A 15,488-nucleotide genomic window follows, 5' to 3' on the forward strand; every position below is an offset into this window, starting at 1 on the left:
CCTAACATTATATTAAGCCATCAGACTTGTTTCCTGGAATATGGGTTTTTAAAAGCTTTTTAAAAATCCTTCCTAACTATTTACCAGCATCTTGTCCCTTTGAATGAACATTCTACCTTCCTTAGATCCTACTAAGCTCTTCATTTGCGCAACAGTTTACTGTAATGTGTTGCACAGATTAACAGTGTATTGTGTAACACAGCATTTCCTTGCATTTCTGCAGTATGCTAATTCCTGTTTCTTAAACAATTGGCTATTCTGTTTTACCATATCTATGTCCTTCATTATTCCATTTTTCTTATCATAACGCCTCTCCCACCTCTCCTTGAAACTGTACAGTCTAAAATCCTTTTCAAAGGCAAAACTCCAAATCCTTTTGCATGAAGAATGTCATCCCTGTCCCCATCATCCTCATCATGAAAATACACAATTTTTGTTGTCCTAAAAAACAAGTACAGAAGTAAGCACAGTAACTCACGCTTTCACAGCTTGCATTCTGTACACAGCATCCACCCTAAACAGGTTTTGTCTACATGAAAAAGAAAGCCTCCATAGCAACTAACATTTTCAGAGAACTGCAAGCTCTGAGTCATAACTATTGTTATTTACAGGCAGGTAGGGTCAGTGTTTAAATCCATAATACATATTGAATTTCAAATGAAGTAAACAGAAAATCAAATCTAACCTTGTTATCTTACTAGCAAAAACTGTTACTCAAAATAGTTTACAGTATATGAGCAATCATTAAAAAAATACAGACAGCACTAGTTAGTCAGGATGTCTGCTCATGTGATAATTCTCTCCTCAATACAGCCAATTTGAAAGCTAAAAAAGAACAATAACTTGTTCTACAAGGATTTATAAATAATCACCCTTGAATTCCTTAAGAAAGGAAACGGACACTATGATGACGCACAAGCACTTTCAACATATCAAAGCTTTAAAAATAGAAGAGCACTGCCCTATGGATGAAAAAAAATTGCCACAACTTTCAAATCTTGGTACCACCTAATCCAACTTTCTTAAACAAGATTCATGCAAAGGAGGAGATAATGAATAGAGAAACACATTAAAACGAGTAAAATCCATCAGAATATGCAAATAGGGTCAGAACCTGAATTTCTAGTTGAAGGGCAGTTTGTCTCACATAAAAATACACGGAAAGCTGCTTTTGCAAAGGAGATTTCTCCTTATTTTGCTTCTCCACCACTGGATGCTTTGGACAGCCTGCCATGCCTTGTTGCCAGGTGGCCATCAGGGCTGTTTCTGTCCTAGTTCTTGCAGTGGCTGGACACCTCTTACCCCCAGCAGCACTACTTTGTTAGAGCTACTGGTCTGTCCCTGCTCCTGTTTCACAGGGAATGAGAGAAATATTTCAGCTGATAAACTGGTTTGTGCATTGTCAGGGAGGTGAGGGAAAAAAAATAGAAAGGTCTAATGCTCAAATACAAATGAGCTGGACTGTGTGGATCTTCACAGATGACACAAGCTGAAATCTGACTATCTGAACACAGAGCACATACTCCTCAACATGCAACTAATTAAACTGCTCTTTGGCTACTTGCCATAAATTGGTACCACCTCTACAATTATATCTGTAATTATTCCTTATAGTATGTGACCTACAAAGACAAAAACCTAGAGAAAAGTCGTATCTATGGCAAACACTGCCTTTAGACTCCCTGATCCAAAAGCTGCCATCACTGCTGGTCACAGCATATTTGAGAGAAGTCATCTCAGAAAATTAAGGGCTTGCTATTCTGGCCCAGATATCAATTCAATAAATTATTTAAAAATTACTATCATGCATAGACATTGGGCAAGAAAAGCATGTCTATAGTATGTAGCCGTTTACCTAGATACCACTTGAGTACTCATCTTCCCACTTCTCCAAGTGAAATGTAAGCCTTGAACTCTGCTGATATGTGTACGAAAGAAGAACTAACGGGTTACTAGGGAAAGTTGCTGCCCTACTCACTGTATGTCATAAAACGCAACAAAACACTGAATGATTTACATAGTAAATGGACCTTATTTCCTGTAAAACAGAGCATTTTTAGCTGAGTCACTAGATCTTTTTTTGTTTCCCTGGAAAAGACAGTACAGAATGGTTAGAGTAACATTTTTCTTTATGGAAAAATCAATTATAAACAGAAGGCACAGAATGAAAGATAAGGATGTTGAGAAACTATGTGCAATCTAGCAATTCAGCATCAGGTCCATGTATGTTGCACTACGATCTTTATGGCTACAGAGTCAGGCCATAGAGATCATGAGACAATAATTTTTATTATTTTGTTCAGTGTTTCAGCCTCAATATCCACATTCTCAGCTTTGTCGTACCATAGCTTAGTCAAAGTCACTAAAGCTTCAAGTAACCTACTTAAAGATTTATTAAATAGGGCCTGTTAAAGGAGGGAATTTAAGTAACTCTAGATGGACGTGGATTTAATTAATTCATCTGAATTCCTCCTTGATGTGCTATGTGCTAGAAAGCACAAAAAGACAAGCAGATGAAAAAAAAAAAACAAAAAAAAACAAGAAAAAGATACAAGAGACATATTTCAACAAGCCACATGGTCCTTAAAGACAGGCTTTTCTGGTTTACGGAACAGAGACAATGTGTCTCAGAGAACTGCTAGCACCCAGAGCAATGCCAAGGCTACACCAAACCAACACCAAAGTCCCACCACATATGGTAAGGGCAGTTCTCAATGGAGAAGAAGTTAGACGAAGCAAAGCAAAGTTTCACAAGTACATTAATGAAGTATTATTTTTGCTAATTCTCTGCCAAATAGAGTACTATAGCTTTTTTTTTTTTCTTAAAGAAAAAAAAAAGGTGTCTTCCTTTCTCTAAGGTTGAATTGCTTTATTTTAACTTCCAAAAACATAAAATCAAGTCATAAATCATGCATGGAAAATGCAAAGGCAAGAGCTAAAAGTCTATAAACTTACAAGAAAATGAAGACAGGCAAGAAACTGCTTAGGTAAAAACTGCCAGTATAATATTGCATTTGGGTTTCTAACAAAAGTTAGGAAAGTTCAACTGAAGAAAATGTGGAGAAGAGCAATAAAAGTAATGGAGTAAACAGATGTATTAACAAGCATTTTAAAAATTAAAAAAAAGTACTAAACTGCACTAATTATATTCTGCTTGCTCACCACCTCTCCCTAACAACTATTCCTGACCTGCTGGAGAGCAGTGTAGGTGAAAGGGACCTGGGGGTCATGGTAGACAGGAGGATGACCATGAGTCAGCAGTGTGCCTTTGTGGCTAAGAAGGCCAATGGCATCCTGGGGTGTATTAGAAAGGGTGTGGTTAGTAGGTCAAGAGAGGTTCTCCTCCCCCTCTATTCTGCATTGGTGAGGCCACATCTGGAATATTGTGTCCAGTTCTGGGCCCCTCAGTTCAAGAAGGACAGGGAAGTGCTTGAAAGAGTCCAGCGCAGAGCCACAAGGATGATTAAGGGAGTGGAACATCTCCCTTATGAGGAAAGGCTGAGGGAGCTGGGTCTCTTTAGTTTGGAGAAAAGGAGACTGAGGGGGGACCTCATCAATGTTTACAAATATGTAAAGGGTGAGTGTCAAGAAGATGGAGTTAAGCTTTTTTCAGTGAAGACCAGTGATAGGACAAGGGGTAATGGATACAAGTTGGAGCATAGGAGGTTTAAGATGAATATCAGGAAAAATTTTTTTACTGTAAGAGTGACAGAGCACTGGAACAGGCTGCCCAGAGAGGTTGTGGAGTCTCCTTCGCTGGAGACATTCAAAACCCGCCTGGACGCCTTCCTGTGTGATGTACTCTAGGTGACCCTGCTCTGGCAGGGGGGTTGGACTAGATGATCTTTCGAGGTCCCTTCCAACCCCTAGGATTCTATGATTCTATGTAGGTTATCTATAGATATATCTTTAAAACTGAACTGCAGAATAACAATTTGGGATAATCAGAATGTAAAGAGTAAAAAGAAAGAAGAAAAACACTCAAAGCATCTACAGTTGAATATGAGAAGCACTAATACCAAGATGTCTGAAGTTCCAGAATAACTGACATAAGGGGTAGAATAAAAAAATGAATTAAAACCCTCCAAACTGAAAAACCAAGCCCATGATTTTCAGCCCAGCCTATGAAATCCTGGGAAATTATCAAGAAAAATATCACACACACTGAGGTTGGACTGGATAATCACTAACATCTTAAATGTATCTTCAACACAAAGACAAAAGTCCTTTAATCAAATACCCACTGAAATGATGATTAAGGCAAAGTTCCAAGGCCAAATTATATAAACGACTGCCTCTAGCAAGCTGATATTTGGTCTTTTCATTAGACTGCAGCACAGACACCAGTAACAGTTGATAAAGTATAACCTTTAGCTGAAAACACTGGGCCCATAATGCTCTCCTGCAATGCTGGTGCTTCAGCTTTGGAAGTCTCCAGGGAAGGCAATTCTTGTAGCCTGGGGCATACAGGAAAAAGTATTGTCTAGAGCTCAATTCCTGCAGGCCCCTGCCCCCCCATCCCTTGCACAAGAATAACCCTATGCACATGCATGTACCACTACATTCTGCCAAACAAGATTATATTTTTAACTGCAACAGGCAAAGAGATGTGTAGTTAAGATCTCAAAATCCTTACTCAAAAAGCATGTTAGAGTATGTGCACTGCAAAGCATCTTTCCTTTACACACTATGTATTTTCCTGCATGTATTTAACACAGAAAGAGAAGTGTACATTAGTCACCACCTTAAGTTTTGACTATATAAACAAAATGTCTCACCTGCGTACATATGGTAAGTCAGCCTCTCAATGAGCTTGACAACAGTTCCTGCCTTAATGATGGGGATTCCAGATTTGGGCTGCATGTTTTCTTCAAACACAATATTTTCTTCAGAATCAGGTTCTGCAAATCTATAAAGCTCAGGATTTGGAAATCTCATCTGCTCCTCTTTTTCTTCTTGCAACATTGTTACATCCAACATCCTTTCCAGCGTGCTTCTATATTGCAAAGATATCAATGCTGCCATCCAGTTGTTTTTCTCTTCAGCTGACTTAGCAGCAAAAATAACACTGTTCTCATCTTTTAAGATGATTTCAAAAGCATGTCTGTACTCGTTAGTGTCGTCTTTATCGTTGATTTGTACCTTTCGCATGAAGAACTTTTCTTTTAGACGATATTCTGCATTGCTAGCACCGGGAAGTCTCGGCTGTCCATGATTTGACTTACAGCAAATCATCAAGCCATCAAATAGAAATATATGTCTCTCGTGCTTTGCTCCTACACGTGTGAGTGTTCCTTCCATGAGGAACTCGTTACAGCATTGTCCAATGTCCTTACCCTCCCAACCATCAATATTTTTCTGGATTTCATTCATTTTCTTAATTGCTAGCTGTTTCCCCTTCATCTGCTGAGTATAGAATCGGCATGCAGATTCACTTCAGTGAGGATGGGAGGAAGGCAGCCTATTAGTATACATGTATTTAAAAAACACAACCACCACTAACAGCAAAAACATAAGATCATCATTCTGAGCGAAGAGAATTCCACTGAGAATATAATTTCAGCACTCAGTATCAGCACTGTACTGAACCTTGACTAATGTTTCTCTTAAGTATCTCATCTGATACATTTCTATGTAACAATTGCTTAAACACAGGCAACCAGAAGCAGGAAAGCTATTACTGGTTCTTAGCTTAACAAACCACTTATTTCCATAGTCAACAAACTGCACTGATTTGAAAGCAGCACATTCAGAGAAAATAACCTGTTAAATGCATTCATGTACAAGCCTAAAGGTTACACTTCGAAGCACAGAACTTGTTCAGCAAAGAAAATATTTAAACAATTTTAAGAGCAAAAGCAAAGTTTTAGCATGTTTAAATAACTGCACAAATATTAACATAAAAACAGCAGATAGTATCATCCAAGAATTTGCTACAACACTGCAACTAAGTACTGGTTAGCTATGCATCTATATACTATCCAGTGGTAATTTTAACTTGCCATTGCAGAAAACACCTTTCAGAATAAGCAGTTTGAAATTCAAGAACAGTCACCTCTAATCACACAGAAATGTACTTTTGTAATATTTTTAGGTGGATATTTATTATCTGAGTATAATTAAACCACAAATTCCGTAACTTTCTACTTACCAGTGAATTCTCAGAATGTCTCAACTACCAGCATGCAAGGACACAGAAATTAAAATGGTTTTAAAACAATAACAAGTTATCTTGGCTTTGATGTCACTTCCTCTGAAAAAGTAGGCTTGTCAGAAACTATTTTGTTCATTGTTTACTAAAAGAGGAAACTGGGAGCCCTGGATTTATAGCAAAGCATTAAGAGCAGAAAGCAGGAATAATGGAAAGATGTTTACCTAAGCCTTCGTTTTGCAAGACTTTTGGAGCATATCCGTTCCATACTGCTTTGAAGATTTAGTAGGGCGGTTATTGCTTGCTTCAAGCATTCTTTATCCTCTTCGTCCTCACTTTTTTCTTCCAATTGCTGTGAACATTGAAAGTCAAACACAGAGTTACAAGCATTTTGGTATGTGCAAATCCAGAAGTTTGACCTAGGAAGAAGAAATCCAACCATCTGCTGATTTTGCATGCTCCTGCTTGTTATTAACGTTCATGAAATAACCAGGTGCATTACTGACATAGGCAAGAGAGACATCTCTCTGCTAAGAGCTTAATCTCAGTAAAAACCAGAGCAGCAGTCACTAGTCCTCCAGACTCAGATGTGCTCAGGCACACATTATTTACCTCAAACCTAGTTGATTTATGTTACATCTCAAAAAAAATAATAAATCCTTTAGAGGTGCTAAATCTTAAGAGTAACATGTGAGGTAGGAGATGTCCATACATACCATTCTACAGCACAAGAGCAAGTCTGTGGGATGTCTGTACATTTGTAACATGTATAAAGACTCCTGGAACAGGAAAACTGAATGGAAAGCTAAGCAAAACTCCTTCTTCACGTTTATAAACAGATTACAATGGCTCTCACCTCATTTACAACAGCCTAACCAGTACTTCAGGCTGGAAGGGACCTTGAAGATTCTTATCCTACCTCCAGCTCAACAACAGAGCCAACACAGATCAGGTTTCCTAGGGCCATATTGTGTTTTGAGTTCATCAGATGGAGAGGCCACAACCTTTTTCAACAATGTTTCAAAGAGTGAAATCCCTCATGGTGAAATATTTTTTTCCTAATAGCTTCTTATGATTTCCCTCCTTGACCATTCACAGTGGAGTATGTGGAAGCACTATGCAGCTGTGAGACATATTTATTTCCCCACCCTATCACACAGTTGAAACAGTAAGGTTTCACTTCCTCCCTAAGTCTCCTCTTCTTCAGAATGAGTAAGCCCACTCCCCCAGCATCTCCCTTATCACATGCTCCATTCCTCATGTAATTTTGAAAAACCCTTCCAGTGAGCTTGTACACCACTGTCAACAGGATCTTGAGCTGCACATAGTTCTCCTCCGCAGAGCCACAAAGATGATTAAGGGAGTGGATCATCTCCTTTATGAGGAAAGGCTGAGGGAGCTGGGTCTCTTTAGCTTGGAGAAAAGGAGACTGAGGGGTGACCTCATCAATGTTTACAAATACGTAAAGGGTGAGTGTCAAGAAGATGGAGTTAAGCTTTTTTCAGTGATGACCAGTGATAGGACAAGGAGTAATGGATACAAATTGGAGCATAGAGGGTTTCAGGTGAATATCAGAAAAATTTTTTTACTGTGAGAGTGACAGAGCACTGGAACAGGCTGCCCAGAGAGGTTGTGGAGTCGTCTTCACTGGAGACATTCAAAACCCTCCTGGACGCCTTCCTGTGTGATGTACTCTAGGTGACCCTGCTCTGGCAGGAGGGGTTGGACTAGATGATCTTTCGAGGTCCCTTCCAACCCCTAGGATTCTATGATTCTATGACGCAGCCTTGCCAGTACAGAACAGGTAGGCACTGCCATTTCCCTCAAACTGATGGCTACACTCTTGCTAATACAGGCCTTTGTCTCTGCACAGGTGTTTTGCTGGCTTGTGTTCAGCTTATTAGCTACAAAGACTGATATTTTTCATGAAAAAAAAAACAAAGGAAAAAAACCACAAACAAACAGAGGGACAGTGGGGAGAAGTATGTGTTTTTCCTCCATGGAGGTGTTGCTTACGTGTTAATCTGACACATGGGGGTACCCAACCAGGGTCAGTTTGTAAAAACAGAGTGTATGTCTCAGAGTAAACAGCTACATTAATGCCTTCTTAATTTTTCTTAAAGTACAAAAAAAAAAATTAGGTATAAACTGAAACTGGACAAGAAGGGTTAATATTAATATTTTGTGCCCATCACTGTGCCAAATAGGATTTATAAAACAAGATCTGCCATGTTTTTTACCTTATGATTAAATTAATGTTTAAGATTTTAATCTTAAGTTTTTGTTTAAGCATAAAATGTTTCACATAATAGTCAGTGAAAAAAATTACTACAGCTGTGGTTTAGAAATAAAACTGAGATAACTATTTACAGGACTATTAAGAGACAAGCATTTCAGACTATTACACACCAAGAACTGGCTCCACACAACTGAGAAATTTGTTTTGACAGAGGTGGTGAAAGTGAAGAGACAGGCTGGCATGGACCAGAATAACAGATGCCCTTGGAAACAGTACAATCACACACTTCACACTGGAACCAAACAGTAAGTATTGTCCTCCAAAATCCAACATCCAACCGAATTCAGCATATTCATGTTTGATATATGAAAGGCTCATACAATAGCATTATGTTTTTCCCTAACCAGAGTCAATAATTCAGAGCAATAGCTGTTAATGTCAAAGACTACTTTGTATTTTTAGTCATAAAGACGATCACAAGGTTTATTCTAGGCAGCTTCGATTCATGTAGCGTAACCTGTCATTCTCTTGACCTAATCAGCATTAGGCATGACTGCTTACTCCTGCAATGACCACTGAAATAGTGCTGACAATATACCAGGCACTACTTTCCAAAAAATCTCAGGGAGAATACATTCTTCCAAGAAGGAACAGACTTCCTTCATCATATTCCTCTAGTACTTAGATTTAGAGGTATCATCTTCCCTTTGCTTCAGTTGTGCAGATCATCTAGATTTAAAGAGGGCTGCAGACAAATGAGACAGGTGCAGCACTGCTGGCAGAAGTCCTGAAACAAAGCTAAAAAAACATGTAACCACCTCTAAGGCTTTGCATCTTTCCTGCACAAGAGTTCAAAGGAGGCTCTTTGCCTTGTGAGCTGCCTCTTTGCCAACTTCCATCAAAAGAGCTGGGCTAGATTTCATATAATCTCTGGGTAGCCACCCTTTACCAAAGGACAAGATTGTTTCAGCTGAGTCTCCTTGAAAGCAAGCCTTATTAGATCCTATGATATTCTGCCATTTGCTTGCAAGGGTACCACAGGAGACAGGATAAGGAGGAAAAGGCACATAAAATTGAGGAAAATTAGGCTCAATCCATACAAAGCATATCACCTTATTTTGTTATTTAAAAAACTGTTTATATAACGTTCAAACTAACACAGATGCATGGTGCCTAGCATAAGGTAGAACAAAAATGGCCCACATTCCACTCCCCCACCACCCCCCTCCAAAAAAAAAAGGTTTTTAAATTTGGAAAAATCTCAAAAAAAACCCACGTACAAATACAGGTTAATGTGTATAAGGAGAGGACTAAACCAAACAAAGCGAAAAATAAACTGCTATAAAGTAATAGGGAATTTTTTCAATTTAGTGCTTTATAAACTCAAATATCTAGAAAAAATGACTCCCTGTACATTCTTTACAGAAACAAACTTGTACATATTAATGTTAATTACTGCAAAGCATTTCCTCCTATGTTGTGTTTATAGAATGTTTTTTACAGCAATTTCTCTCCAATTTCAAAAATGTTGGCATTCATCCCAAAAAAATCCATTATTCATTTGAAGTCACGTATATTTCCAACTGTATATACAAACTAAATCAAAGTCCAGTGAGTGTAATTATACTACAGGTTTAACATTTAGAAAGTAGTGTGTAGAAGGAGGTATCTTCTAAAGTGTAAAACCAACACAAATGGCAGATCAGGTAGCACTGTGAACTACTATGAAGATGCTTCTCTGCACACAGAAAAGGAATTTGAAAGTTTTTATTCTAGTATTGTATAATCATAATGAACTTCCAACAAAAACAGTCTTAGTCAGACCGAGTTTAAATTACAGCAATAACTTTCATTTTGCACTGCCCCCAGACAGAATGAAGAGGAGGTTATGGAAAGTGAAACAGCGTAACTGGAAAAGCATCCAACTTTCTCTGCCAGTCCCACGGATTCTTCTACAGCTGTGCAGTGCCCCCTAATGAACGAATCAGGTAGATGGTAAGAGTATTTTGACTGTTTTGTTTGTTTTTGAATAAAGCAAAGACTACCATATTACTGTGGGAAGAAGGTGCAGATATCTGGGTATCACTATTATTACAGTCGTTGTGTTTTTTAATAATCTTATGAGAAAATGGTTTATGGTTTATAATTATTCTAATACAACACTACAGGTGCAGTATCCTGGCCATTCAAAGAAAACAAACTTGGAAAATAGACCGCCAAGGCAAGTTTCTAATAAAAAAAGTACTCTATATGCTAGGCTGCAAGCTCTGAAGAGATGTCAAGAAGTGGAAGACAGGGTATTTTGTTCTACCTACTGCATAACACAAGGATTAGATATTTATAAAAACAGGAAATTCCGAACAGATACAAAAGAGATCCTCCTCATATAGTGCAAAATTAAGACTATGGCAGACCTTCTGTTACACTGTCAGGGAAGCATCTATCTAGAAAGACAATGACAGAAAATACACTTAATTATGATGAGAGTATGAAGATATAACAATACAAGTAGGTGTCACAATTTACATAAAATATTGTACTTCAGGGCTTACATCACAATCTAGACTTCTGTCTTCCTAGATTATCCTAAACCTAACAACTGAAATTTGTGAACTACAGGTTCCCCAATTCATCTGGGAAGAGAGATCACAAATTAGCCTCCATACACGAAAGATGCAAGAGCATAAGGGAGGCAGGAAAACCACAACTGAACATGGTTAACTCAAGTTAATTTAGTTGTAGGTGCTAACAACCCTTACTGCCCCTCAAAACACTAATCCAAGAAGTTTAGCGCATAAGTAAGACCATGCTACAAGTGGAAACTGCACACAGCAATATTCAGAACAAGTTTGAATACTGCTGCTTCTGAAAAAATTCTTCAAAACCCACTATGTCATTTCTTCAGGTGTCCTGAAGCCCACAGTGAGGCAACAAAACACCTGCATAGCTCTGTAGAGAAATGCTACACAAGCAATGCTCAGAACCTGAAGTGCACTGACAGCAGTTACTCCAGCTTCTGTTCTAGTTCTTCACATTTTCTTCAATACTTTTCTGTGAATGGGGAACCTACCAAAAGGCAATTCTGAAACAGGCTAGTTTATGAGCAGGAATAAAAATGAACAAGGTTTCTCCTCTGACAAATGCAGGGAGGCAGGTCACAAAACAATCCTGGAAGCTCACTCAATAACATTGAGTTGCCCAAAAGCTTTCTGACCTTTTGCAATTCCTCCAAATACTAAAATCTCAGCCCAAAGCAGCAATATGCTGGAAAACAGTGCCCTCGTATCCAGAAACTTTGATTTTTAGAAAGCATCAGGAAATAATATGGAGCAGCAAATGGAGATAACTGCAGAGAACACTACAAACTTCTGGAAAATGGTAACAGTCTAAAAGGCACTTCACAAGTGAAGCTTAAAGGAAACTCCACGTGTGATACTCCTGGACATACATATGCAGCTTTAATGCACTGAAATTTCAGAAGTACTTTTGTATTCATATGAACTCAGACAATATAGTGCAGTAAAAATATGCATACATTTATATAATTGTTTATTTATATTACAGCAAGAGTGTTATTTGCATTGAGTGGTACATTACTAAAGTAATGGTAAAAACTTTTTTCTCCAAAGTTTAACTATGCCTTCCCAGTTTAAGAAGTTACATTAAATCACAATCTTACATAAACATGTCAAATATCAAACCTCAGATATCAGATAATTAGTTACAAAAAGCCTCCAGCGTTCTCTTGAAAGTACATTTTTAAAAGAGATAAAAACTCAAAAGTTCTCATTTCACATTTTTAACTCCCATAATGTAAATTACAGTCAACTCCATTGGGAAGCAGACCGTACAAGTAAAGCATTAAAAAGGAAGAAACCAAAACATTTCAACTTTTAGAACAGGCTTCCTGGTTCTTTCACAGGTTGACCATGTGACTTCAAATAGATCTCAAAGATATGTGGAAAATTTAAGTACATCAGACTTCACCTGAGCCCAAAAAAGTGAAACCATTTGGACTAAGGAAACATGAATTTATGGAATTGGTACTTTGATTACTCAAGGTGGATGTCTGTATTTGGGGAGGAATAAAATTAAATCTGTTTCATAAATTAATTACACTATTCTGAAGTAAGTGCCATTTTTCAAATTGGGATGGACACTGACGAAAAGTCAGGAAGAGCTATTCAGAAATATATGCCACACACAAGTCTGTCAGTTAATGTTTCACCAATTCAACAGCTGAAAAGTTTTCCCTAAAAGGTTTCTTATGTGGCCAACTTGCCACTAGCATTCCCATGAATGTGTGTAGCCTGTCAGGGAGTCGATTAGGTCTGCTCAAGTGCTACTGCAGCCTGCTAGGTATTTCAACTGGTGTCTGCTAAGCATGAAAGAGTGTATTTTTGCTCTCAGTTTCTGCAACTGGGAAGAGTTTAATGTATGTGAACAATTCTCATTGAACTTAACTGTTTCCTTCTTCAAGGAACAGATACAAAACCAAAGTCTTGTTTTCAAGTAAGTTCCTCAATATTCTCATAAATCCATTTCCTCAACATTCAGACTTTTTGTAGGCTACTAGCTGCCATATATGCATTTTATATGCCTACATTCCATTACTAGGGAAATGGCTACTATGTTTACAGGCTACATTTGCTCTGCATTCTTCAAAAATATGAGGGGTTTATTTGCATATGCTGGTGTCTCTTCCACAGCAGATTCATTACCTTTCTGCAACAAATGTACAAGTTCACACAGATCCTTCCAGAGCCTTCATGCTCTGAAATTATCTTCTTTCTTACTGTCACTTTGGTTTGTCTCATCATTATTAGCAGACCTGCAGAATACATTAGAAATTTAAAATTCATAATTAAGTTGATAACATTTAGTTAGACCAGTATTTGAAATATCACAAAATATTTACCTACGTGCTTCCACACTTGTAACTGAGGTCTTCCATTTTCTTCCCCCAAATTTTCCATCATAGTAAAGACAATTCAATTTGAAAACATCTTCCCTTTCTCTTTTGTAATTCCGAAGTGGACTAAATTCCACTTTCAGCGCTTCGACACAATTCAAGTCTCATCTTTGCTAGCCAAGTTTGCAAGGCCGGAAGCTTAACTGGATGGCACCTCTACGTTTGGATAGAAATATATGAATTTTTGAACGCTAAGTAAGACAAATTCACAATTTCAGAGATCATTCTGGGAAGCAACAGTAGAACCCTGTTGATTTTAAGAGGAACCCTGTCAATTAAGGAAAATCGGCAGGGGAAATGAGGGATGACAAGAATACCATCAGTAGACTTGGTCTATGGAAACCATGAATAAAGGCTTGTTGTTTTACTTGTATTTGGTACTTCCTACATCTTTCCACTGGTTTCCACTGAAGATACCAAAGTATTGACAGAAAACATAGATCTCCACTGCTATAAGAAAACGAGAGAAAGCATGCTGGTAGTTGGACTAAATCCACAGTTCCATGTTCAGAAATGTTAACACTGAAAAAAACAAGTATCAAGTCTCAACTATAGCACTACCTCTCTTCAAGGATCTCCGTTTAGTACAGAAGGTGACAAGGAATGGAGGCAGGAGAACAGGACAGGAAAATATACTACTGCTACTAACAGACGATAGAGCAACAAAAATTTATTAGGGGCTATATAATGACTGCCACAGTCATAAAAACCTCATGTCTTCCTATAGGAGTTGAAAATATCAGCTACAATAAGCTTCTTAACATGCAATCCTCAATGGAGTACTTGTCTCAAAACTTCTGTTTAGATGGGAAAAAAAGGATTTAAGTTTGTCCAAGTTCCTGTAACACCCATCTGTTTTCAAGAGAGGTTGGACTTGGGTGTTCAGCATAAACTGCTGCCAAGTAAGCTAAAGAGCTAGCTAACATAATCAGCAACATTAATAGAAAACTGGGAACAGATCACCAGCCCCAAAGAACAGTCTGCCCCAGCACACTTAATTCTCATGATACCAAGGAGAATTTGCCTTGAAGCTGTTCCTAGAAAATGGATCAGAAAACAGGACTGTAACCCCATGGTTTGGCACATAAGCAAAATCAAGTCTGAGTTCTCTTAGTGCTTCATTTGATTGCCCAAAGAGGGCACCATCTAGGTAAGTACAGTCTGGCCCTGTGTCATCCTACTCCCTGCATTTGTTGGTCCTGAAGCAGACTGACAATAACACAGCTCAAGCGTCACTGAGGATTGTATGCAAAGTGGAAGGAGGGATTTTACTTTTACTTCTGTTAGATTTTATCCAGCTTTTGCAGAAAAACAATTTTAGTGAGATAACACAAAAATATTCCCCAAGACAATTAGTTCTTAATACAAAATCCCTTGGAAAGAAACATCTGCTTCTCAAGAGCCCAGATACACTCTGTGTAAAAAGAAAAATGGTATGCAAATAAAACATAGTCCCACCACAACTCCATAACAGATGACATGAAGTCATTGACAAATGAAGTGATACACATACACACATATCTCTCTCTGATACAGACACACAGCAAATCCATCAATGAGTACCACAGCTAAAAGGAAAATATTAAATAAATTCCGAATATTTTTTTCAATTAAAGAGTTACCTCAGAGAGCTCAATTAGTAAGATTTACAATAAACAAATTTGTGGAAAAAGTTCATACACACAGATGTGACTAGGTCTCATTTTCCCCATCATCTTCCCTTTGGCTGTCAAACACAAGCTGATTTAAAGAATAAACCCACAGGCATTTAAAGGAGAAAAGCAAGAGAAATATTGTGAATGAAACCACACAAGCAAGAAATAAATAAGGAACCTCATTTACTTGCACCTCCAACTTCTACCATAAGGCACAACTTCTACACATGGGAGTATGCACTTGGCTTAAAAATAAAACTAGAAAGAAATCTGGCTCTCCTGTTTTCCAGAGCATCTTATTTTATCTAAGCACAGTTTATATAAGCTTTGAGCCATTCCAACTGGGAAAAAAAAGGGAACTTAAAAGTAATATCTTCTATTTACCCAAAGAAAGGAAAGTATCATACATGCATACAAATTTACAGCATCTGAAACAGTGCCCAAGTAAATGTAAAGTCTTGTGAACTTCTT

At 37.9% G+C, this 15,488-nt stretch overlaps 1 protein-coding gene across 4 annotated transcripts in view; it reads right to left on the bottom strand.

Moving 5' to 3' along the window:
* Nucleotides 1–15,488, bottom strand: part of SOS1 (SOS Ras/Rac guanine nucleotide exchange factor 1) — a 52,146-nt gene that overhangs the window by 12,645 nt on the left and 24,013 nt on the right. For all 4 annotated transcript variants that reach the window (XM_051613438.1, XM_051613442.1, XM_051613437.1 and 1 more), the window contains 2 exons: nt 6,376–6,503; nt 4,779–5,434 (listed from right to left, as the gene is read on the bottom strand). In XM_051613438.1, coding sequence (XP_051469398.1) covers nt 4,779–5,434; nt 6,376–6,503 — 784 coding nt within the window. The remainder of the gene's footprint in view (nt 1–4,778; nt 5,435–6,375; nt 6,504–15,488) is intronic.

This window comes from Apus apus, chromosome 3 (genome assembly GCF_020740795.1).
Source record: "Apus apus isolate bApuApu2 chromosome 3, bApuApu2.pri.cur, whole genome shotgun sequence".
Lineage (NCBI taxonomy): Eukaryota > Metazoa > Chordata > Aves > Apodiformes > Apodidae > Apus > Apus apus.